Below are 24,621 nucleotides of genomic sequence, written 5' to 3'. Positions count from 1 at the left end.
CTACCAGCAAGGGTTGTGGGAGTGGCTGTCACCATCCCTGAAGAGATCACCATGGCAATGAGAGCCAACAAGACGCTGAACTCGACACACATCTGGAAATGCTTCTCTCTACACAAGCACGGCCCTCTTAACCAGTACTGCACTACTCAAGCTGGCGGTTCTCAACCCTTGTTGCACAGCAGGATCACATGCGCTGCTTTCTGTCTCTACAGATGCCCAGGAGTTAGGATGGGTCTGCTTAGGATCCCAGTCCAGAAAGACAGAAGCCAAGAGGGCGTGTGAGCTTCAACGACAAGTGGGAATGCACATGTATGGGGCAGTCCCCTAAGCTTCACAATGCATAGGAAAGGAAGTCCTCGCTCACACAGAGGATGAGAAACTGAACATGCTGGCGGGCTGCACAAGCCAAAACCAGAAATAGAGTCGAGAAACACATGACAACCAACTAAAGCACGGCAGAGATACGGGAGGCACAAAAGGCCACTAGGATTCGACTTTTTTGAGGCCAGAACTAGTGTCAGAGGCAAAGTACTAGGTGAGTGTGGCATTAACTAGGCAAAAACTTTAAGTACAAAACATTCCATTGTCTCTATTTTATACACTGATCAGTTCAGCTACGCAACTGACAGCTCACGTGCCAGTACCTATGCTAGACATGGTGTCCCTGGATAACCGGAATCCATAATTTCCCCTTTGTGCTCACAGGTACACCTCACTTGTTCATTCAACAAACATTCCCTGGATCCCTATACCCTGTGCCCGGCACTGTTCTACATCAGGGTGGGGTGGGGGTCCATTAATGACAGACAGAAACCCTGCTCCTCATGGAACTTACATTTTTGAAGAGGGGTAGTCAGATAAGCAAGTCAACCCAGCTTGCTGGTAGGTGATAAGCACTGTGGAGTAACATGAAACAGAGTGAAGGGGATAGAGAATGAGGATAAAACTTAAAATAGGTGGTCGGAGAAGTTCTCAATGAAGCAACATGTGAGGAGGAACCTGAAGGAGGTACAGGAGCGAGCCACAGGGACAACTGGAGGAAGACTGACTCAAGCAGAGGAACCGGCAGGTCCAGAGGCGTAACAGAGGGGGATATGGCGCGAGAGACGGGCACTGAGAAAGCTGGAGTAGTTAAAGCAGGCCAAGTCGGGAGACAGCGGTGGGGGAGAGGACAGGGAGGTCTTGGGGCACGGGGGTCGTCTGCCTTCTGGGTTGAGAAGCTGCCAGATGGGTGAAGATGGCAGGGAGGACCAAGCAGTGGCAACAGGGGTCATTCTCTGGAAAGATTTGAAGGTAGAACAGACAAAGATGTGCTGCAGCGTGTGAGAGAAAGTCATCAGGGGCGACTTCAAGGTGTCTGGCCCGAGCAATTTTAAACAATTGGACCTGCTATTTACTACTAGAGGAGAAAGTTGGCAGGGTGGGCAGGTTTGGGGGAGAAAGATAGGGGTTTTATTTGATATGACATCCAAATGGAGGTGTTGAATATGAGCCCTGAGTTCAAGAATGTGAACGGGCCAAACTCGCAAATATATAAGGTGTGTCCTACTGACTCTCTTTTATCCAGTGCCCGATCTGCCTTTAAATGGATCTTGTGAATGGAATGCCTCAACCCTCCACCAGCTCCTTTAACTGATCAAAGAGATGTGGTACAGATGAGAGGTGAAGTGGGGGCTCTGAAGTTAGACCACGTTGATGCACATCCCTGCTCCTTACTAGCTATGTGACCTGCCTTGGAGGAGTAACTTAACCATTCTAACTCAGTTTCCTCACCGACAACCAGGGATGATGGTACCTTCCTCTGGGAACTTCTGTGCAGAGCGAGGACTTCCCCAGATAGCTGCCCGCCCAAGTCTTTGAACAGTACCTGGTACTGCTGCAAATGCTTCACCAGGGTGAGCACTTAGGATTGTCATTTGTGCGGGGGAAACCTCAGGCCAGCAGGGAGCAACGTATGAGGGGGAACCAGGGCCAGGCAGGCAAGACCGCTTGCCCGCAGCTGTGCACCTAAGAACGGAGGAAGCTAAACACAAGCCTCAGAAAGTCCTGAAGCTACGAGCGATCTGAACATCACAGGGGATTTCATCAGACATCGGCTGATGGCGCGCTTTCTCTGAGCCGTTCGGAACTGTAACCTTGTCAAAATCGTTCAGCTGGGATGTCAGCGCTTCGCAGAGAAGGGGATCACACAACCTTGTCTCCCTCTGGAAGTGCAACCAAAAAAAGGGCCGAAAACCAGCTAGGGCTTTCAGCGGCCCACACCCTGCGGCTGGGGCCTCAAGGAGCCAAGACGAGGCGCGACTGTCGGTCGCCACTAAGGATCCGGGGTAACTGGCGGGAATTGGGGGCCTGAGTTGAGGGTGGGGACGAAAGCAAACCTGACGTTCTCAATCCTTGGCGTGGGGCACCGCCACAGGATTAGGGGGTGGGCCGGCTTGGCAGCCAGGCCAGGGAAGAGGGAAGCCCGGGTCCCGGAGAACGAGGGGGCGGGGAGAGAGCGTGGCGCGCTGGGCCCGCGACCAGGCCCCGAGATCTATTTACATCCGAGGTCGAGGCGCTGCGGCCGTGCCTCCCGCCCCCTTCGGCCCCCAGCCTGGCCTGAGAGGCGGAAGGGCCTCAGGATCGCGATCCCCGCCGTCTCCCGGGCCGTCTGGCCGGACGGTGGTAGGGCCGGGGCTACCGGGACTGATGAGTCGGGCGGGTGAGCCCGGCCTGAGGGGACGCAATGGGGGGCGGCTGCAAGGCCCGCTGGGCCGCTCTTCCGGAGCAGACAGGCCCCCCGCACCCGGAGTGCTCACCCCTCGGGCCTGTGGCCCCCGGACCTCCCGCCGCCCGTTCCCTGGCCGCCAGCTGGCCCCAGACGGCGCCTCCCCTACCTTCGTTCGCCAGGTCCGCCATTTTACTTCCTTAAGCCCTCCCACAAGGCCCCGCGCCGGCCCGGGTTCGTCTGCTTTCTGCCAGAAACTCCCGCGCGTGCGCACTTTCCAAATCGACTCCTAGCAAGGCGGGCAGCTAGCGCCTGCGCGCGGAGCCCGGCACTGAGACGCGCTCTGGATCGCAGTCCGGTTCAGGACAAGCTCGTAGCACGCGCCTGCGCATTAACCGCCCCCGCCTCCTTTTCCCGCCGACCGAGGGGGCGTGGGCAGGGCAGCGCAGGGCGCACGCGCAGTGAGCCTGGAGCGCGCGGCGGGCAACCCGGGATCCGAAGTTCTTTACAGCTGCCCGGCCGGAGTGGGTTTTCATGCCCCTGCTTTCCGATTGTTTTCCGGCCCTAACCCCGAGGCTGGAGCGTGGACAGCGGAGGGCGCCGCAACAAAGGCCATCTTCTAGGTAAATCCCTGGGTTGGGCCAGGGGGAGGCTTTTCATGTGCGCAGGTCCGGGCCTTGGAGGGGACCCTGGAGGGGGGTCTTGGGGCGCCCTATGTCACCTCAGGCCTCAGTTTTCCCTTCTAAGGAACCGTACGTCAGGCAAACTTTCTGAGGCCACGTGGAGAGGTGGGGGATGGTTGGGGGAAGTAGAGGTCAGAGGTTGGAGATCACTGGCCAAAGAGAAGGTTCATGGGGGTGGGGCGGGGAAAAGATGTTGATCGGGGGACTCAGCGCAGGAGACTGCGTCATTGAACCATCAGAATGGGCGTTCCGGGACGAATGGCCCACGAGGCCCTGGACCTTACGGCGACTGCCTTCATAGATCACGTGGGCTGGCTATCGCCCACCGTCTGGAAGACAGTGAAACCTACACAGGCGAGAAAAGCAGGCACCGGGGCAACCAGCAAAAATTGAACTATAAGTACTGCCTTGGTGGTTGGGCATTTTCGGAGGTCGAGTGTGTGTGACCGAGATGTAAGCGAGTATGGAGTCCCAATCCTAAGTTTCCTTCTTCCCCCGAGGAAAACGGCGGTGAATGATAAGTTATGTCAGACTCTTTGCGACCCCATGGACTGTAGCCCACCAGGCTCCTCTGTCCTTGGGATTCTCCAAGGCAAGGATACTGGAGTGGGTTGCCATGCCCTCCTCCAGGGATCTTCCCCACCTAGGGATCAAACCAGCATCTCTTAAGTCTCCTGCTTTGGCGGAGAGGTTCTTGACTACTAGGGCCACCTGAGAAACGACCTGAGATGGTCAAAGCTATTCTCAAGAGTGTGCAAGAAGCCTCCAGTGTGGGGGGCTTGAGCACACAGGGAAACTCAGGCATAGGGACCAGCTGAAAATGGGGAATAAATGTTCTAGGCATAGGGAACCAAAGAAAAGGGGAGATAAGGATTCTTCCTCTGACATCACCCCTGCCCCATAGTCTGCTGGGGAGGATGTTGAGATTTGGGGCAGGATAGTCCTCCTGCCCGGAGAAGGCAATGGCACCCCACTCCAGTACTCTTGCCTGGAAAATCCCATGGACGGAGGAGCCTGGTAGGCTTGGGTTGCTAAGAGTCAGGCACAACTGAGTGACTTCACTTTCACTTTTCACTTTTATGTATTGGAGAAGGAAATGGCAACCCACTCCAGTATTCTTACCTGGAGAATCCCAGGGACAGAGGAGCCTAGTGGGCTGCCATCTGTGGGGTCGCACAGAGTCGGACACGACTGAAGCGACTTAGCAGCAGCAGCAGCAGCAGTCCTCCTGCCAAGACTAGATGCTGAGTAAGGCTCTGATGAAAGACAGCACTGTTGCCTGCTTGTAGGAGACAGAGCGGTCTATGCTGAGCGGTTGAGTTGGAGGCTGATGTGATGCTTTTCCTCTGTTTGATTGCTTAACTAGAATTTGTCCGGATAAAAATGAAGATTTTTACATGAGAGCTTTGCTCCAAAGAAATGGGACATTACTCCTCCCGGCTGCTCATGATTCTCAGGTGACTGAGAAATTTCCGGGAATGGTGGAGGCCGAGTCCTCATACCGTGCAGTGGTCCCCTAGGGAAACCCACTCATTAATTAAGACACTTGCTTGTCCAGGGGTCTCAAATAAGAATTGGCTGTTGATCGATCTGAGCACCCATGGTGGTCTTAGACTGCCGAAGGGAGTTACTGAGACACGTAGGAGGGCTGAAACGACTCTGGGGTGACTCCTGGAGGAGTTAAGCTCACATGCAGCACGCTGGCCCACCACACAATTTCACTAGTAAATTTTTTTTTTTTTTTTTCACTAGTAAATTTTACCCCTGACAAATTCAGCTTAAAATGGGAAATAAAATCCCTCAAACACAGAAACACGGGGCATCAGAAAACAGCCTCTAACACCAGCCTGGTTTATGCATGTACAAAACTTATTCTTGCAGGTAGCTAATTGGAATTAGGAAATTTTCTGTCCTAAAAATAGTCAAAATGGGCTCTTTTACTGCATAGGCAGTTGTTAAAGAAAGCTAGCTAGAGATAGTCTAGTAAATTGTAATCTGAGCTCTCTGTGTTTGTCTATAGGTATGTAATGTTATGCTTTACCTGTGGATGACATTATCAAAATTATTTTGTAAATAAGCACTACTTAAGTGGCTTGAGACAATTAAGAGCTTATATAAATTCTCAAAATACAAAAGATAACTGGCCAGAATTTTAGATTCATGAAAACTAAAAAAACATTCAATATTAAGTTAATATCTGATGTTAAAGTGTTAATATAGACATGTCTTTAGACTTCCCTGGTGGCTCAGACGGTAAAGCATCTGCCTACAATGCAGGAAACCTGGGTTCAATCCCTGGGTTGGGAAGATCTCCTGGAGAAGGAAATGGCAACCCATTCCAGTATTCTTGCCTGGGAAATCCCATGGACAGAGGAGCCTGGTAGACTACAGTCCATGCGGTTGCAAAGAGTCGGACACGACTGCGCAACTTCACTTTCACTTTCACTTTAGAGCCATCAACATTAGGTATAATACTTTTATTGATTAAACAAATGCCAGAAAGTCTCCTGCTTCCAGACGAGGTAACTATAGCTTATGTAAATGGTCATCAGGAAGGGAATTCTGTGGAAGCCACAGGGAACAGGCTCACAGATGAAGCCACTAAACGAGCCTCTCTAGGGGAGAAAATGAATCTATTGAACCTAATCTCAAACACCCAAACTGAAGACCAAAGATGGGTGTTACCTGATGGAAGGAAAATGATAAGTAAGCCCATGATGAGGGAATTAATGCCCACTGGGGCCCCCAGGCTATGTATGATACAATACTTAGAAACTATGGTTGCCTGAGAATCTACACCATTGCGAAACAGGTTTACAGAAGCTGCCATAGCCTGCCAGGAAATTAACAAGAGGGTGATTAGGAAAACACACTCCAGGAGGCAGACCTCCTGGGCTAAGACCAATTTCTAAGAAACTATATACTGACCATTTCCTCTACCTTATCATTCCCCAGATTAAAAGGACACCTTGCCCAGACTCTGCCTGTAGAATTCATCACTTCCAGCCGGGTGACTTGGGGTTAATCAAAACCTAGAAAGAAGACAAACTCCAACCAAGCTGGAAAGGCCCTTATCAAGTGCTTCTGACGACCGAGACAGCTGTGTGGACTGCTGAAAAAGGTTGTACTCATTATACACGAGTCAGGGGGCCAATAAAAGAGACCTCAAAGGGAAGGGAAAGGACCAATGAACAGCCTTTAAAGGTAACTTCAAGAAAACCTTGTTAAATCCCTCCCTCTGAATCCTCCCCTTCACAATAACCATTAACCATGTGGCCACACCTTTGGAAACCGGTATTGAAACCAACAGGTAAAAAGTCAGAATAGAAATTGACAAGGAACCCTTGATTATCCAATCAGGTTGGTTGTCAATATAACCAAAACCTTGTCACCTCAGACTATTAAGTTTTGATGCCTGCCAAATTTTACCTTGCGGAACCTTAGAAAATCAGAGACAGTTGTCACAGGAGGATAAGTATCTTTGCCCTGAACCAGATTTGGTTTATATTAAAGCAAGCCTCTGCCCCAGTTGGGACGATGTACGATGGCCCACCCCGTTTCAGGACTGGATGGTAAACATAGGGTGGGTGACTCCTAGTTGGAGGCCTTTGAAAGACAAAATATACCTAAGGGCATTCCACCAGAAGCTTGTCAAAATCTAAAATGCAACCCCATCCTCTTGACTGTTAACAACCCAGCTACCCTAGATTAAGAGCCAAAAGTAGCATCTCAGGTATATGGGTTAGGGACAGATGTCACTGGCAAAGACCCCCTAGGGTGATTTGTTCTTAACTTTATTGAAAATAAAAACCAGTGTATCGGAGACTGTCCTGATCCCAAGCTCCGAAAACCATGTTAGTTCTATTAATGATCCCAAAAGAATAGAAATAATTGAGGTACAAAGATCTAAGACAGACTTTAGAAACTGACACAGGGTATGGAGATACAAATGCCTGGGTCGAATGGGTCAAATTTACAGTGTAAGGTCATCATAAGAGTGATGTGATGCATGTGTGGCCGGACGCCCCAGGCACAGGTGGGGAACCAGTTCCCCCTCAGATGGGACACTGATCTGGGAGGAATGCATATGTTGGCCCTTAACCAGGACAAAGATGCGTGGGGAAAAGACCTGCAAGAATCTGTCGTGACTCTTTCCCGAACTGCAAAGGTCGGACCCAGAGCTGTCCCCTCTTTCTCCATAGGGAATATGAAACAATGCAGGAGATGCAAGAGACTCGGGTTCGATCCCTGGGTGGGGAAGATCTCTGGAGAAGGAAATGGCAACCCACTCCAGTATTCTTCCCAGGAAAGTCCCATGCACAGAGGAGCCTGGCAGACTACGGTCCATGGGGTCGCAGAGAGTCAGACATGACTGAGCACAGCGAGTACTCTTGCCTCTCTAGGCAGGGGGCAGAGTTCAGTAGATCCATGGGGGAACTTTCGACCTGCACCAGCATCTTGATCGTTACCGATGAGCCAGACAACAGTAACTACTCAGCCCTCCGTAGACCCGGGCTGATGTCTGGTGGTTTTGTGGGAAAAGGAACCTCCTAGACTGACTGCCGTCAAGTTGGACAGGGGCTTGTGCCTTCATTCAATCGGCCATTCCCTTCACCCTGGCATTCCACAAGGTACCCGAAAAGCCACCCAGCCACCGAAGTCGGAGAACAGCGGTGGGCTCCTTTGACATATATATATGTGCGTGTGTGTGTATATATATAGAGAGAGATTCAATAGGATTCCCTAGGGGAGTTCTTAATGAATTCAAGGCCTGAAACCAAATAGCTACAGGGTTTGAGTCAGTACTTTTTAGGTGGTCCACAGTTAATAAAAAAAAAAGAAATATAGATCGGATTAATTTACATATATTATAACCAACAGATTTATCAGATATACCAGAGATGGCCTCCAAGGAGTAGCTAGCCAATTGGATGCCCCCAGTCAGATGGCTTGGGAAGTAAGATCGCACTGGACATGATAACTAGAGGAGAAAGGGGGTGTTCATGTTATGCTGGGTGGGAAATGCTGTACTTTTATTCCCAACAGTACAGCTCCTGATGGAACCATCACAAAGGCCTTACAAGGACTAACGACCTTAACCAATGAGCTGGCAGAAAATGCTGGAATTGATGACCCATTCACAGATTGCTTAAAAGGATGGTTTGGAAAATGGAAAGATATGGTTGCCTCAGTTCTCACCCCTCTCATAACAGTTCAGTCGCTCAGTTGTATCAGACTCTTTGCGACTCCATGAACTGCAGCACGCCAGGTCTCCCTGTCCATCACCAACTCCCGGAGTCCACCCAAACCCACGTCCATCGAGTCAGTGATGCCATCCAACCATCTCATCCTCTGTTGTCCCCTTCTCCTCCTGCCCTCAGTCTTTCCCAGCATCAGGGTCTTTTCTAATGAGTCAGCTCTTCGCCTCAGGTGGGCAAAGTATTGGAGTTTCAGCTTCAACATCAGTCCTACCAATGAACACCCAGGACTGATCTCCTTTAGAATGGACTGGTTGGATCTCCTTGCAGTCCAAGGGACTCTCAAGAGTCTTCTCCAACACCACAGTTCAAAAGCATCAATGCTTTGGTGCTCAGCTTTCTTCACAGTCCAACTCTCATATCCACACATGACCACTGGAAAAACCATAGCCTTGACTAGACGGACCTTTGTTGGCAAAGTAATATCTTTGCTTTTGAATATGCTGTCTAGGTTGGTCATAACTTTCCTTCTAAGGAGTAAGTGTCTTTTAATTTCATGGCTGCAGTCACCATCTGAGGTGATTATGGAGCTCAGAAAAATAAAGTCAGCCACTGTTTCCACTGTTTCCCCATCTATCTGCCATGAAGTGATGGGACCAGATGCCATGATCTTAGTTTCCTGAATGTTGAGCTTTAAGCCAACTTTTTCACTGTCCTCTTTCACTTTCATCAAGAGGCTCTTTAGTTCTTCACTTTTTGCCATAAGGGTGGTGTCATCTGCCTATCTAAGGTTATTGATATTTCTCCCGGCAATCTTCATTCCAGCTTGTGCTTCCTCCAGCCCAACATTTCTCATGATGTACTCTGCATAGAAGTTAAATAAGCAGAGTGACAATATACAGCCTTGACGTACTCCTTTTCCTATTTGGAACCAGTCTGTTGTTCCATGTCCAGTTCTAACTTGCTTCCTGACCTGCATTTAGGTTTCTCAAGAGGCAGGTCAGGTGGTCCGGTATTCCATCTCTTGAAGAATTTTCCACAGTTTATTGTGATCCACATAGTCAAAGGCTTTGGCATAGTCAATAAAGCAGAAATAGATGTTTTTCTGGAACTCTCTTGCTTTTTCGATGATCCAGCAGATTTTGGCAATTTGATCTCTGGTTCCTCTGCCTTTCCTAAAACCAGCTTGAACATCTGGAAGTTCATGGTTCACGTATTGCTGAAGCCTGGCTTGGAAAATTTTGAGCATTACTTTTCTAGCGTGTGAGATGAGTGCAATTGTGTGGTAGTTTGAGCATTCTTTGGCATTGCCTTTCTTTGGGATTGGAATGAAAATGGACCTTTTCCAGTCCTGTGGCCTCTGCTGAGTTTTCCAAATTTACTAGCATATTGAGTGCAGCACTTTCACAGCATCATCTTTCAGGATTTGAAATAGCTCGACTGGAATTCCATCACCTCCACTAGCTTTGTCCATAGTGATGCTTTCTAAGGCCCACTTGACTTCACATTCCAAGATGTCTGGCTCTAGGTCAGTGATCACACCATCGTGATTATCTGGGTCATGAAGATCTTTTTTGTACAGTTCTTCTTTGTATTCTTGCCACCTCTTCTTAATATCTTCTGCTTCTGTTAGGTCCATACCATTTCTGTCCTTTATTGAACCCATCTTTGCATGAAATGTTCCCTTGGTATCTCTGATTGTCTTGAAGAGTTTTCTAGTCTTTCCCATTCTGTTGTTTTCTTCTATTTCTTTGCATTGATTGCTGAGGAAGGCTTTCTTATCTCTCCTTGCTATTCTTTGGAACTCTGCATTCAAATGGGTATATCTTTCCTTTTCTCCTTTGCATTTCACTTCCCTTCTTTTGACAGCTATTTGTAAGGCCTCCTCAGACAGCCATTTTGCTTTTTTGCCTTTCTTTTTCTTGGGAATGGTCTCGATTCCTGTCTCCTGTACAATGTGATGAACCTCCATCCATAGTTCATCAGGCACTCTGTCTATCAGATCTAGTCCCTTAAATCTATTTCTCACTTCCACTGTATAGTCATAAGGGATTTGATTTAGGTCATATCTAAATGGTCTAGTGGTTTTCTCCACTTTCTTCAATTTCAGTCTGTATTTGGCAATAAGGAGTTCATGACCACAGTCAGCTCCCGGTCTTGTTTTTGCTGGCTGTATAGAGCTTCTCCATCGGGAATTTGTAAGAAATAAAAAAGTGGTCCATTTTTTCAAGGTAGCTAGCTCTGAGTGGAAAACTACCAGCAGCCAAGCTTGCCTAACAGTTTGCTGATGTAACAACCACAAAGTTCACACACCTGGAAAGTCCCTAAGCAAGCGGGATGTTGTGAGAGATAAACTAAAATCTTGGTTGAGAAATAACACTTAGTTCGGGAAGGGAGAAGGAAGGATACTGTATAACCAAACCTTCAGGACGATCGTACACCCCATAGTACCCAGCTGATGAGAAATCGAGGGAGGGACTTGCATGCTAGCAAGTAAAGTGCTTGCTGCAACTGTCCCGGCTGTGCCTGCCCACCAGACACCCTGTCTCGCAAGACCGTCATCAGAAGTCTCCCTTTCACCATGCTCCGTGTCTCGGGGCCCCTTCCTTGGTTTTGGACCTGAGGGCATATTTCTCACGCTTTGGAGCTCACCAGACTCTCTGAGCCTTAGGATGTGTGCGCTGGCTGATCCCTACGCTTGGACCTTTGTGCCCCCGGTCTTCGGTTTGGGCCCCAGCTCCACTCCTGCTCCAGTACGAGCTGGACAAGGAGGTCCTGTAGCCTTAGGGCCACATCTTTCTTTCTTCAAGCTACGGGTGGCTGTTACATTTTTAATTGTTGGAATGAAACCAAAAGAATCATCATCTGTCATAACATGTGAAAATCATGTGAAATTTAAATCTCAGTGCCCATAGATTTACTTGAAAACAGCCATAGTCATTGACATAATGTCTGTGGCCGTTTTCAAGCTGCAGCCACAGAGCTGAGTTCTTTTAACAGACTGTCTGCCCCAAAAATCTTCAAATATTTACTTGTTGGGTCTCGATAGAAGTTTTGTTGTTGTTCGGTTGCCAAGTCTTGTCTGACTGACTCTGCTAACCCATGGACTCTGGCAGGCCAGGCTTCCCTGTCCTTTGCTATCTCCCAGGGTTTGTTCAAACTCGTGTCCACTGAGTCGGGGATGCCATCCAACCATCTCATCCTCTGCCGCCCTCTTCTCCTGCCCTCAGGGTCTTTTCCAATGAGCTGGCTCTTCACATCAGATGGCCAAAGTATTGGAGCTTCAGCTTCAGTCCTTCCAGTGAGTATTCAGGGCTCATTTCCTTTAGGATTGACTGGTTTGCAGTATTTATATGGTGGTTCTATACATTTCTGTACAACCAGTGGGGTGTGGTGAATGTTCAACAGCTGCTGCTTTGGGAGAAGCAGAGAAGCGTGTGTTTCTGTCTATAATTACCCATGTGCCTGTGTATATATAGTTTCTTGTAAATTTTACCATTTTCCCATACTTAAATTTCGAAGACAATAAAACAATAAAACGGACCCTGCCTTGTAGTGCTGATTTCCTTGATATAAATACTTCATATGGCCAGTCTCAGGCTACCAGTGTGAATATCACTAATCAGAGTTGAGCAGAGGTGTGCAGTAGCATACTAGATTTTTCTCTCTTTCTCTCTGGAGCCTGCTACTTTCTTGCTGTGGCCTCCAAACCAGCAGCATTAGCATCACCAGGAAATTTGTTGAAAATACAGATTCCCAGGTTCCAACCTAGACCTGAATCAGAATCTGCATTTTAGCCAAGATACTTGCTACCTTGGATTTTGACTCCAGGCTGCAGGCACAGGCCACAGAGATTGGCTAGAAATTCTTCAGGTATAGCTAGAATGTCAGTGCTGGAAAGGACACTGCAGTGAAGTGAAGTCGCTCAGTCATGTCTGACTCTTTGCGACCCCATGGACTCTAGCCTACCAGGCTCCTTCGTCCATGGGATTTTCCAGGCAAGAGTTCTGGAGTGGGTTGCCATTTCATTCTCCAGGGGATCTTCCCAACCCAGGGATCGGACCCAGGTCTCCTGCACCGCAGGCAGACGCTTTACCATCTGAGCCACCAGGGAAGCTGGAAAGGACACCAGGGGTCGTCGGGTCTGTCTAGTCTGCAATACATAGACTTAGTTTTCTTATGTCTTATCAGTATCACTATGTTTGGGATTCCCTAGTGACTCAGTGACCCACTCCAGTGCTCCTGCCTGGAGAATCCCAGGGACAGGGGAGCCTGGCGGGCTGCCGTCTGTGGGGTCGCACAGAGTCGGACACGACTTAAGTGAGTTAGCAGCAGGAGCAGCAGCAGTGACTCAGTGGTAAAGAATCCGCCTGATAATGCAGGAGATGCGGGTTTAATCCCTGTGTCGGGAAGAACCACTGGAGGAGGAAATGGCAACCCACTCCAGTATCCTTGCCTGGGAAATCCCATGGACAGAGGAGCCTGGCGAGCTACAGTCCGTGGAGTTACAAGAGTTAGGCACGACTTAGCAACTAAAGAACAACAATCACTATATTCATTACATTTTGTTATCTGTAACTTCTCTTGGGTAAGTGTTCTTGGCTGTTGCCATGTCTCTGAACCCTCTGACCCTTAGTGAACTTAATACTTTATGTGCCTTTTATTAGTTGAAGTTGACATTAAATAGATACAGTATATCACCACTTCAGATAGAAAACCACTGAGCCATAGCTGTAAAAAGAAACATGAAAACAAAACAATGTTTTGTAATTCTGAGTGGATATTGTTGCCTGCCAAGGTGTTGAGCCCCAAGCCTGCTTTTCTTTTTTTTTTTTTAATGTAAAGAGATTAGCAAACTCTTAGAGGGCTATTAAAGGCATATTATCACTCAACTGAAACTTCTTGACACAGTGAGAAGGAATGAAAGAACTGAACTGAGGTAACTAATCCATGAGATTCTGTGTCATTTAATGCGCTGTCTGCATGCCTCCAAAAGTCAGTTTCATGGACCACATACATCCCACACTTTGGGAGACTCCCAGCAACATGTCATCACTGGCTAAATATAATCCAGTTGTGGTTTCTCAAGGGACGCTAAACCCATCACCCTGACGTTCGTGCACGCTCAGTTGTCTGGCTCTTTGCGACCCCATAGACTGCAGCCCGCCAGGCTGCTCAGTCCATGGAATTCACCAGACAAGAATATTGGAGTGGGTTGTCATGCCCTCCTCCAGGGGATCTCCCTGACCCAGGGATTGAACCTGTGTTTCCTTCATTGGCAGGTAGCGAGCGTCTTTACTGAGCTACCAGGGAAGCCCCATCAGCCTGATGAGCCAACTAAATTTCCCTTGGTTTCACAGTTTTCATCCTGGTGGCCATGGCTGCCTTTGTCATGTCCCTTAGACCTTCCTGTGCTTTCTTTATCTGATCTCTTACACGTTCACTTAGTCAACATTTATTTATGCAATAAATATTTGTTGATCGCCTACTCTGATGGTTTTAAAACATGGCCCCAAATTCTCTGACCTTCCCATCAAAAGGTCAGGTCTCAAATGCCACCTGATACCACTTAACATGTGGAATCTAAAATATGACACAGGAACTTATCTCACGAGACAGAAACAGACACAGAACAGGCTTGTGGTTGCCAAGGGGGATGGAGGTGGGGGAGGGATGGACTGGGAGTTTGGAGTTCACAGATGCAAACTTATATACAGAATGGATAAACAACAAGGCCCTATTGTACAGCACAGAGCTATATTCAATGTCCCGTGGGAAACTGTATGGAAAAGAATATGTACGACTGAGTCACTGTTGTATAGCAGAAATTAGCAACATTGTAAATCAACTATTCTCCAATTTGAAAAAAGATGAGGGCTCCATTTTCCATGAATGGGGGCAGGCTGGTTATGCGTCACATGTCCATTTATAGAAGTGGAAGTGATATCATGTGACTCACAAGGCTGAGGATACAACTTCCGCCTGCTTTCTGGAAGCCTTTAGCTGTCCTGTAAGCAGTCCACCTGCCTTGAGGCTGCCATGCTATAAAGGCGCTGAAGTGAGACCAAGTCAGGGACTTCCTGGTCATCCAGTGGCCAAGACTCTGTGCTCCCAATGCAGGGGGCCTGGTTCAATCCCTGGTCAGGGAACTAGATCCCACATGCTGCAGCTAAGACCTGCCGTAGCCAAACACTTTTAAAAAGAGACCAAAAGGCAAAGCCCTGAGAGACACCTGCCCAGCCTGGCCCTTTCCATTCTTCACCTCCATGAAAGATAAATGATGCTTCCTGTAATAAACCAAACCACTAAGTTTAGGATCTGTTACACGGCAGCATATATTCACTGCACCCACTACGTCTCAGATACCATTCTACACTTGGGGGCCCAGGAACAAGACAGACTCTGCCGTCATGGAGCTTCGCATTCTTCTGTGGGGGGACTGACAGTAGACGAGGAAGTGAAATAATTTGAGATAGTGACCCAGTCAGTGTTACAGAAAAAATAATGAAGCATCAGGTGACAGAGAGGGTACTTTAGATCGGCTGTTCAGGGACTTCCCTGGTGGCCCAGTGGTTAAGAATCCACCTTCCAATGCAGGAGTCGTGGGGTTGGGGAACTAAGATCCCATGTGTTGCAGGGCAACTAAGATCTGACACTGCCAAAAATAAATATGAAAAAAAAAAACGTTGTTCACAGGAGTCCCCTCTGGACATCTGAGGAGGTGACTTCTAGCGGGAGACCTGCAGGAGAAGCACCCTAGACAGTAGTGAGGGCAACGGTCCTGAGGCAGAAACCAGTTTGGTGAAGAGCGAGGAGCTCAGTTTGGCTGGGGCTGAGTGAGCAAGGAGCCCCACAGGGCCTGGAAAGCTATAGAGTTCTTGGAGGGGTTTGTGATTTTTCTCCAAGGGTCAGAAGTGGGAAATGGAGGGACCCCAATGGTTTCCTTTAAGCTGCTGACCAGCCTCTCTGCTGCCTTTTTCCTTCCCCGACCCCGGGTCAGGGCTGAAGCCCTGAGGACCAAGAACTTCCTTCTCTACAGCCAAGTTGGAAAATGGCTTCTGTAGTTGGACCCCAGGAAAAGGGCCTTCACAGCTGTAATTTAGTTATCACCTACCCATTGTGGGCAGGGAGCCGGCGTGGGAAGTAGCTGCTCTGTGCCCAGGCCCACATGGAGGGTGAGGACCCAGAGGTTAATCAGCTGGAGTTCCTGGCCTCCTCTGCTCAGCACCTCTTCTCCCACTGTAGTTCACCGGGTCAAGTTCTTGCCAGCAAGGTGTGGCCGACACGGAAGCCGAGGGGGACCCTGATCCAATCTGGGTGCATCGGCTTCCCTCCCATGTTTTGCAGCAGCTAAATGTGGTATGGATCTAGGAGGAAATACTGATCTTAAAGCTTCCCAAGTGGCTCAGTGGTAAACAGTCTGCCTGCCATTGCAGGAGTCGCAGGAGAGTCAAGTTCGATCCCTGGGGGGGTTGGAAATGGCAACCCACTCCAGTATTCTTGCTTGGATAATCCCATGGACAGAGGAGCCTGGCAGGTTACAGTGCATGAGGTTGCAAAGAGTCAGACATGACTGAGCACACATGCACTGATCTTACTCTCTTTGTAATTTAAAAGATTTTTTTTTTGAAGGTCACTCTGTGCAGCATGCATGATCTTAGTTCCCTGACGAGGGATTGAACCTGTGCCCCCTGCATTGAGAGTGTGGAGTCTTAATCACTAGACCACCAGGGAAGTCCCTGTAATTAAAAGGATTTAACCTTCAATTAAAAACAAATTCAGGCTTACCCTAACCCTCAAAAAAAAAAAAAAAAAAAATTCAGACTTACAAAGAAGTTGAAAAAACTACCAAGAAATTCCATGTGGGCTTCATCCAGCTTCCCCAAATATTCCTTAAACAGCACAACACTCAAAACCAGGATATTCACACTGATCAATACGTGATCAGTACACTAGTGATTGCAAACCTATTCAGGTCTCATCTGCTGACTGCCAGTGTTTTGTTCCTATCCCAGGATCCAGTCCAGGATTCCTCGTTTAATTTTTATTTTCTATCTTTTGGCTTTGCATGGCACGTGGGATCTTAGTTCCCAGACCAGGGGATGGAACCTGTGCTCCCTGCAATGGAAATGCAGTGTCTTAACCACTGGACTGTAGGGAAGACCCCCTTGTTGCATTTAGATGTCATTTCTCCTTGGGTTTCCTTTAGTCTGGATTAATTCCTCTGTCTTATTTTTCCTTCACCATGACCCTAGTGAGGAATTGTTATTGTTTAGTTGTTAAGTTATGTTCGACTCTTTTGGGACCCCATGGACTGTAGCCCACCAAGCTCCTCTGTCGACGGGATCTCCCAGTCAAGAATACTGAAGTGGGTTGACATTTCCATCTCCAGGGATCTCCCCGGACCAGGGATTGAACCTGTGCTGCGTGCATTGTAGGCAGATTCTTTACCACTGAGCCACCAGGGAAGCCCCTAGTCAGGAATACTCCCAGCTATTTTGTAGAATACTCCTTCATTTTGGGCTTGTTGGATGTTTCCTCCTGATTAAATTAAGGTGATGATTTCTGGGTGGGAATAACACAATAACAGATCAGGAAGGCACCTGGTGGCAATTTGTATCATTACTAATGACAACTCAGATCACTTGGTCAGGTTACTGTTTTTCTCTTTGTATTAACAGTTACTGAATATCTTGTAGGGAGATAAATAAACAGGAAATATTTGAGGAAAAGGAGGAGAGATGGGATGTGGAAGAGAGACAGCTAGCTCTGGTCTTTTCCAGGCATGATTGCAATTTCAGTGTAAACAAAACAGCCTCCCCTGTAGGCAAAATCGGAGTTGGCCGTTTTCCCCAGTGTAAAGGAAGAGGCAGTGTCACAAACTGACCACAGGGGGGCGGCAGAAGATTGGGATGAAATAAAAACCGCTGCTGCTGCTGCTAAGTCGCTTCAGTCGTGTCGGACTCTGCGACCCCATAGACGGCAGCCCACCAGGCTCCCCCGTCCCTGGGATTCTCCAGGCAAGAACACTGGAGTGGGTTGCCATTTCCTTCTCCAGTGCATAAAAGTGAAAAGTGGGCTCCAGGTAAAAAGCAGTTGAGCTCCTTCAAAGTGAATAAATCTGTGGAGACTCAAAGGCTCTGTACTAGTTGAGGTCGGGCATCTTCTTGGAACCAGATGAAGTAGGCGCTGGCTGCTCAGATTGCACTCGCAGCATTAGGGGTGTGCCATGTCTAAAACGGGCTCTTGGGTTGTGGTGAATTTGGAGACTGGGATTGACACTACACACTACTGATACCATGTATAAAATAGGTAACTAGTGAGAATCTACAGCACAGGGGACTCTAGTTAATGCTCTGTGTGACCTAAATGGGAAGGAAATCAAAAAAAGAAAGGGTATATGTATAGCTGATTCACTTTAGTGTACAGTAGAAACGAATGCAACATTGTAAAGCAACTATCAGTCAGTTCAGTCTCTCAGTCGTGTCCGACTCTGTGACCCCATGGACTGCAGCACACCAGGCTTCCCTGTCCATCACCTGGAGCTTGCTCAAACTCACGTCCATCAAGTTAGTGGTAGTCCAATAAAAATTAAAACGGGGGCTCTCGGGCAGTGGGGTGGAGATTTGGGCAGGAGGTCTGGATTTTCAGATGCTGTCAGCAGCATGTGGACAAGGTCACAGAGGGTGTGGAAGGAGCAGGACCCAGGTATGGGGAGTGGGGATAGAGGGACAGCCAGAGAAGCGGGAGGAAAACTGGTGCAGGGGGTGCCTCTCCCAGCCAGGGAGAATCTCTCAGCACTCTTGCAGCTTCACACTCGTGTGTGCGTGTGTCATATGCATGTGCACCCCATACTCTGCTTCAGAGTTCTTGCTACCAGAGAGTTCTTAGAAGCGGGAACATCAGAGGGTCCCCCTGCAACCCTCAGTGGTTTACTGAACTCTGACTGGAGGGTTCCCTGGGACCCTGGGAACCCAGGCTCCTCTGCCTCACTGCTTTGCCACCCTTATCGTATGATGTCCACCTCGAGGTCCAGTGTGGCTGCTGGGGCTCCAGCCATCCTGCCTGCTGTCCAGCCAGTAACTTTCGATTTTCCCATGGGTATGACGGTGGATGGGAGTGGTTAATACCTACCTTGGAAGATGGTTGAAAAGAAGGGACCAGAGCATCTATAGAGAAACCACTGGGATTGGTCAGGACCTCCTGAGGCTCTTGGTAGGACTAGGTCCCTCTTATGCACTACCCAGTGGGCCATCAAGGGACTCGATGACCCAGGAGCCTTCAGTGGGCTCCCCTCCTTATCTCTCTTCTCTGGCTCCTGGGGCAGGAATCATGTGGGCATCACCTGTGCTCATGAGCCTCACCAGCCACCCAGGCCCTAAGGTGCCCTCCCCTACCAGGGACCCTATTGCCTGGCTCTGGCTGGGATCTCTGAGGGGGAAGGTTGGGGGTGTGGCTCCTGCTCTGTGCAAGGGTTGATGCTGCTCAGGGGCCACGGGCTGAAATCCTGAACCACAATAGGGTGGGGACACCTCTGCGCTCCGCTGGGTTTTCAGAGCCTGGCAGGGCATTGCATAGAGTTGGGGCCTGGCCACTGGCTGAGGTGGAGGCTGTGTGCTTGGTTCCTGGGAGCTCCTCCCCAGGACTGGCCACAGTATTTGTGAGGCCCAGTGTGAAATGAAAGCACTGGCCCTTTGGTGGAAAATTCTTAGGAATTTCAAGATGGGGACCACAGAGGCATTAAGCCAAACGCAGGCCCTGGGGTTCCCAGCTGAGGATAATTTTCATGTCGCCTGGAGTCGCCCAGGCTGCCACTCAGGACAAAGGGGCCTGGGCTGGGGCCGAGGCTGAGCAACTCCGGTGGCGTGCGGGGCACCTGCCTCGTTCCCTAGAAGCAGCTTTTACGGGCAACTGAGAACTGCGTCCAGGTTTCTAGAACATCCTCCTGCCCCTGGGCCCTTCCTGGTTCCTGAGTGCATTGCTCTTCTCTGCAGGATTTCTCCAAAGTCCCACAATCCCCTGTGTTGGGTGCCCCCATGCCCACCCCCACCCCCTGCAGAGAGGGTGGTGGCAACAGTTATGGATGCCCAGCCCCCCACCTTAATGCCACAAGCTGGGCTCTCTGGGGCTGGGGCCTGGTGATTCTGGAAGAGGCTCAGGCATTGATCTTTAGGGGTTTCTGAGGTCCGCCCCACACCCCCCACCCCCACTTTACCAGATACACTCAATGGGCTGCGTTAGCGGCTGGAGCTGGGTTTATCCTGCACCTCTGAATGACTCTAGTCTGGACACACCGTGTTGCCCATCCTGGGCTGAGCTGCTTTGTTGTCCTCTCGGCCTGAGGAAACTGCGCCCCTTCTGGAACATTCCCCAGGGAGCTGGAGGAAAGCGGCATTTCCTTCCTCCCCCTTCCCAGGTTCACGGAGCCCAGGTCTGGGCTGCCCCGCTGTCCCAGGACTAGGGCCCTGTGGGAAGGGGTGGAAGGGGAGCTGTATCTTCCAGGGCCACTGGGGGGCGGGGCAGGGGTGGGAGTGTGGGCCATGACCCTCAATGGGTACATTCAGTGGGTTTATTGCAACGAAAAACAAGAATGGGCTCGAAAGTCTGGTGTCTTTATGTCGTTTATATTCCTCCTCATGGAATCCGGCAAAGGACTAGACAGGGCGTAAGGCAGAAACGTGGAGGAAGAGGCAGGCATGACCGTCCAGGAACCATGAACTTGACCATCTCTCAGGAAAGCAGACGTATCTTTAAAGACATTCTTTTTGTCTGAGTTAATCTGAGCCTGCAGTCTTGAGAGGAGATGCACTCGGTGATCACCACGACAGGCCGCTGGTTCCTTAGAATGAGATTTCTCATCTTTCCCCTCGGCTCCCTGCCCAGGGCATTCGAGGACACAGATGCACAGCGCTGCTTGTCGAGAAGCAGGGTTTGCAAGGCCATGTGAGTTTCCATTAGTACCTTCTGCACGCATGAGAAAACACTGTTGGGGACCGGATATACTGCCATATACACATTCATAAGGAACATTCTAATAACAATTAGAGCACAAAACTATCAGTATGAACATATTTTCAAAAAGAGAAACGAAGCCGGGCCTTCCTAGACCAGAGGCTTGTCGTCTTCTCTGCAGCTGCTGTGGGGTCAGCCCTCTGGGCCAGGCCCATTGGTGCAACAGGTTAAATTATGAGGCACGCAGACATGAGCGTGTAGAGTTCAGGGCTGGGCCGGGCCTTGGGGTTCATTTGTCCCCAGAGAAGAGTTTAGACTCTGACAGTTCAAGATGGGACCTGCTGGAGTCATAGCACTCAGGGATCGCTACTTCAAAGGCAGGCAATCTGGAAGATTCTGTGAAGCAGGGCTTAGCCACAGCAGTTCATGCACAGGCTTGGCTGGAGGGCTGCCCTCTGAAGGCGCTGAGGGGACACTGATCTCCCGAACTCCTTGGAACAAACTCATTCCAGACCTCACTGTTGAGCTTGATGTTGGCTGTGAACTTGGGCAGAATCCCAATCCTTCCAGTTGCAGATCAAGCTTCTGGGTTTGACGTAAAGGTCCCACTGGGTCTTGGCACCAGAGAGCCTGTTTTGGTGACTGATTCTTGAGCCATGGGCTGTGGGCTTAGCCCTGTCCAGGGATCATTTGGCAGCTGCTTCTGAACCCTTTGGCATCTAGAGACCAGGCTCTCGGGGAACAGCTGGGCAGGAGGCCACGAGGCAAGGATCAAGACGGCCCCTGCCCTCTGCAGGGCACGAGGAGGGCTGCGGGACACCCTCTTCCTCCCCGGGGCCACTGGAGTTCCCAGCTGGGAGGGGAGGCAGCGACTGGCCACCACCACCCAGCCCCTTCCAGCTCCGAGCCGGGGTGTGTGCCGAAGAGGGAGGAGATTCAGGAGGAGGAGAAAGTGAGCTGGGTGCCCCAGTGTGCAGCTCAGTCCCTGGGCACCTGGCACGCAACTCCTCCAGGGTCACAGCGGTTTTTCTCTCGAGGAAGAGGGTGTCTTTTATGGGCACCCTGACCCAGGGCCCCTGGACTCGGAGTAAAGGTCACTTGTCTAAGAGGCACTATTGTGGTGGAGCTCGGGCCTGGAGCTGGGGGCCCAGCTAGACGCCCTGCAGGGGGTGGTTGGGGTCGCTGCGTTCCCGCTTCACCAGGGGCTCGCCCCGTCCTCGGGTCTCCGAGTGGGCCTCGCTGATGTCATCTGTGGGGTCGGGTGGGGTGGGGGGCATGAACAGGCCAAGTGAGGGCCCTGCCTTGGCTCGGGTCTGGGTTGACTGGGGGTCTTCCTCCCTGCGACCACCCTCGGACCAGTGCCCATGCGCCTGGTCATGCGCCTGGTAGGGTCCCCTTTGGGCACTGGGCCTCCCATCGCCGTGGGGCAAGGAATGGGCCCTGGGGGTGCTCACTGCCCCACCTGCCCCACTCCCTCTCCAGACATGGAGGGAGGAGGCAGTGAGCCGCCCCAGTCCCGTCCATGGCCCTGCTCCTCTGGGCCTCGTGTAGACGGCCGGGGGAGCAGGATAGTGATCTAGGAGGAGGGGAAGGGGCTTCTGCTCTGAGCCCCGGTGGACATGCAGGCTGCCGCCCAGCCCCGCCTTAGGGGCTGCCCCCACCTCCACTGTGCACGGGAGGGAGCGCCCAGACACACCCACCTTTGTCCAGCAGTGTCAGCGACAGGGAGGCCAGATCGTTGAACTGAAAGAGAGAGGCTCAGAGTGAGGGGCTCCACAGGGCGGTCCCGGGGAAGGTGAGCCGTGTCCACAGTGGAAACTGGTTTTGGCTTTGTAAGTGGGGGGGCTTATGCCCTGAGAAACAGCCCTGAAGCTTCAGGGGCCTGGGCTGTCCCCTCTGACACTCTCTAGACCCTGCCTGGGAGTGGCTGGAGGGTAGAGGGGGTGCCGACTGCCCAGGCCAGCAAGGGCACAGAGGCTGTGACCTCTGAGTGCTCAGGGAAGGAACGGCCACTTTTTCTCACTGCTTATCATACACTAACATCTCTGTGCACTAAAATCACCTTGTTTCTTCCTCAAAACAAACCCATCATGACCCAGAAATACACTCCCAGGTATGTAACCCAAAGAATTCAAGCAGATGTTCAAACAAAACATGTACAGGAATGCTCACAGCAGCATGACCCATACCAGCTAGAAGTTGAAAACAGCCCCTCTACCAACAGGTGATGGGTCTGCCAAGTGGTAAATAGCCAGGCAACCAGAGAGTGCTCTGCCATAAGAGCACATAAGAAGGAGGGAAGCCCTGACTCTCCACATGGATGGACCCTGGGAAAACAATGCTTGGGAAGAGTGGCAGACACAGAAGGACACACAGGCTGAGACTCCGTGGCGGAAATGTCCTGAACAGGCAGATCCACGGGGACAGAGAGGGGGTGAGTGGTTGCCAGGGACTGGAGGAAGGGGTACATGGGGGACTGCCAGTGGGAATGGGGTTTCTCTTGGGGTGGTGGAATGTTCTAGAACAAGATAGGTGGGGGTTTCACAACGTTGTGAATGTACTAAATGCCATTTGATTGTTTACTGTGAGATGACTGAAAAGGTAAATGATACGTTCTGTGTATTCTACCACCAGGAGGCAGGAAATCCTGCCCAGGGTCTCATAAGGAGGTGACAGGAGCCAGGGTCTGCCTGTGCCAGTCTGACTGGGGCAGGCGAGCTCTCTCCCAGCCGCTGACCCCCACACCCGAGCCCCTCGATGTGTCCTCTTGGACCCCGAGGCCTGCCCGCCTGTCCCAGGGTTGGGGTGGGGAGCGCTCACCTCTCCCATCACAGCAATGGGCGTCTCCCCAGTGGCCTCGGCGACCCGGTGCTCCACCAGGTAGAACATGTACTCGTCGTAGAGCAGCCGGATGAGGTGGAAGGAGCCGAAGCTGGCGGCGCTGCGCAGGGTCAGGTCTCGGATCACCATGGAGCTGGAGAGGCAGACACGGGCTGGCACCTCCGGGACACCAGGCTCCCCTCCAGCCCCAAGCTGGCCCGCAGGGCGCCAGCCAGCCGCCTGGACCACCCCACCTCCCCTGCCCTGCCCATGTCCCCAGTCAGTGGCCTTAGGCGTCTAAAAACAAGGCTCAAGTTAAGGGTGCCTTCGCTGCTTTCATCCAAAAGCAGGGGCTGGCAAACTGTGGCCGGTCCAGACTGGATCCAGCCCGTCACCTGGTCTGGGATGGCCCGCGTGCCAAGAACAGTTTTCACAGTTTTGAATGGTTGGGGGGAAAAGTGTCAAAAAAAATTCTAATTGGTACAGTAATGCAAATTAACTAAACTTCAAAATAAATACATAAATAAAAGAATTCTATTTCACGGCACGTAAGTACCTGAATTCACATTTCAGTGTCCATAAGTAAAGTTTTATTAGTCATGTCTGTTGTTGATGTGTTGTTGTGTGCCATCTGCCTGGAAAACTCTGTTGCTCAAAGAGCTCTCCTATCTCATTCTTTACAGAGAAACCTAAAGGGATAATGTGGTGCCCAACCACACAGTCTGGACTACACACACATCTGCCAGTGGCCCCCAACACCCAGATGCGCCATCTCAGAACCCAGCTACCCTTGGTGATGTCTAACTGCTGTGACAGCGAGAAAAGAAGCAGGAAGGGACAAGATGGGAGGGGACCCACAACGTGAATACCACCCGTGACAGTACTGGAACTCAGGGGGCGTCACCCTGGGGTCCAAGCATCCACAACCCGATCAGATCAGTCAGTGCGTGCCAGCCGCAGCCATCAAATCCTCTCCTTCGGTGTGAACACCTCTCCCCTTGCTCCCGGCTGGGGAGGCCCCTCACCACCTTGGCTTTGGCGCTGCTTGGTTCAAAGCGATGTTTGCTCAGAGAATCTTTTGAAAAGTTAACAAGCCTCAGTTTGTCTTTTAACAGGTTGAAACTGTTGTTACTTGCGAGTCAGTAAAGACAACTGACAACAAATCAGTTTACTTAATTCTTTTTGCATCTTCTGGGGCCAGTGTGTAGACAGACACACTCTGAAGGCAGGTAGGTTCAGCAGTGGAAACGGAGAGCTGGCT

At 50.5% G+C, this 24,621-nt stretch overlaps 2 protein-coding genes and 1 long non-coding RNA gene across 33 annotated transcripts in view; 1 reads left to right on the top strand and 2 right to left on the bottom strand.

Moving 5' to 3' along the window:
* Window positions 1–2,929, bottom strand: part of RANBP3 (RAN binding protein 3) — a 50,815-nt gene extending 47,886 nt beyond the window's left edge. For all 17 annotated transcript variants that reach the window (XM_086409872.1, XM_086409859.1, XM_086409866.1 and 14 more), the window contains exon 1: window positions 2,877–2,929. Coding sequence is in view for 8 of the 17 variants with exons in the window: in XM_086409845.1 (XP_086265971.1) it covers window positions 2,877–2,898 (22 nt within the window). In the remaining 9 variants the exon portion in view is untranslated. The remainder of the gene's footprint in view (window positions 1–2,876) is intronic.
* Window positions 2,930–3,062: 133 nt separating this feature from the next.
* LOC147368738 (uncharacterized) lies at window positions 3,063–24,523 on the top strand. Of its 7 annotated transcripts, none has more exons than XR_015166781.1 (5): window positions 3,063–3,330; window positions 6,346–6,511; window positions 11,819–11,889; window positions 22,765–22,974; window positions 24,044–24,523. It is a non-coding gene; the product is annotated as an uncharacterized LOC147368738 (long non-coding RNA). The 7 variants fall into 7 exon arrangements; XR_015166779.1 differs by having other exon boundaries at window positions 6,346–6,594; XR_015166780.1 differs by lacking the exon at window positions 11,819–11,889 and having other exon boundaries at window positions 6,346–6,594.
* Window positions 20,144–24,621, bottom strand: part of RFX2 (regulatory factor X2) — a 92,784-nt gene continuing 88,306 nt past the window's right edge. For all 9 annotated transcript variants that reach the window (XM_086409834.1, XM_086409837.1, XM_086409836.1 and 6 more), the window contains 3 exons: window positions 23,361–23,514; window positions 22,241–22,283; window positions 20,144–21,789 (listed from right to left, as the gene is read on the bottom strand). In XM_086409834.1, coding sequence (XP_086265960.1) covers window positions 21,692–21,789; window positions 22,241–22,283; window positions 23,361–23,514 — 295 coding nt within the window. In that variant the 3' untranslated portion in view covers window positions 20,144–21,691. The remainder of the gene's footprint in view (window positions 21,790–22,240; window positions 22,284–23,360; window positions 23,515–24,621) is intronic.

This window comes from Bos grunniens, chromosome 7 (assembly GCF_055505025.1).
Source record: "Bos grunniens cultivar Pamir isolate PY7600 chromosome 7, Bosgru_T2T1.0, whole genome shotgun sequence".
Classification (NCBI taxonomy): Eukaryota; Metazoa; Chordata; class Mammalia; order Artiodactyla; family Bovidae; genus Bos; species Bos grunniens.
The sequence above is the reverse complement of the archived record's forward strand: the minus strand, read 5'-3'. Positions and strand labels throughout refer to the sequence as shown.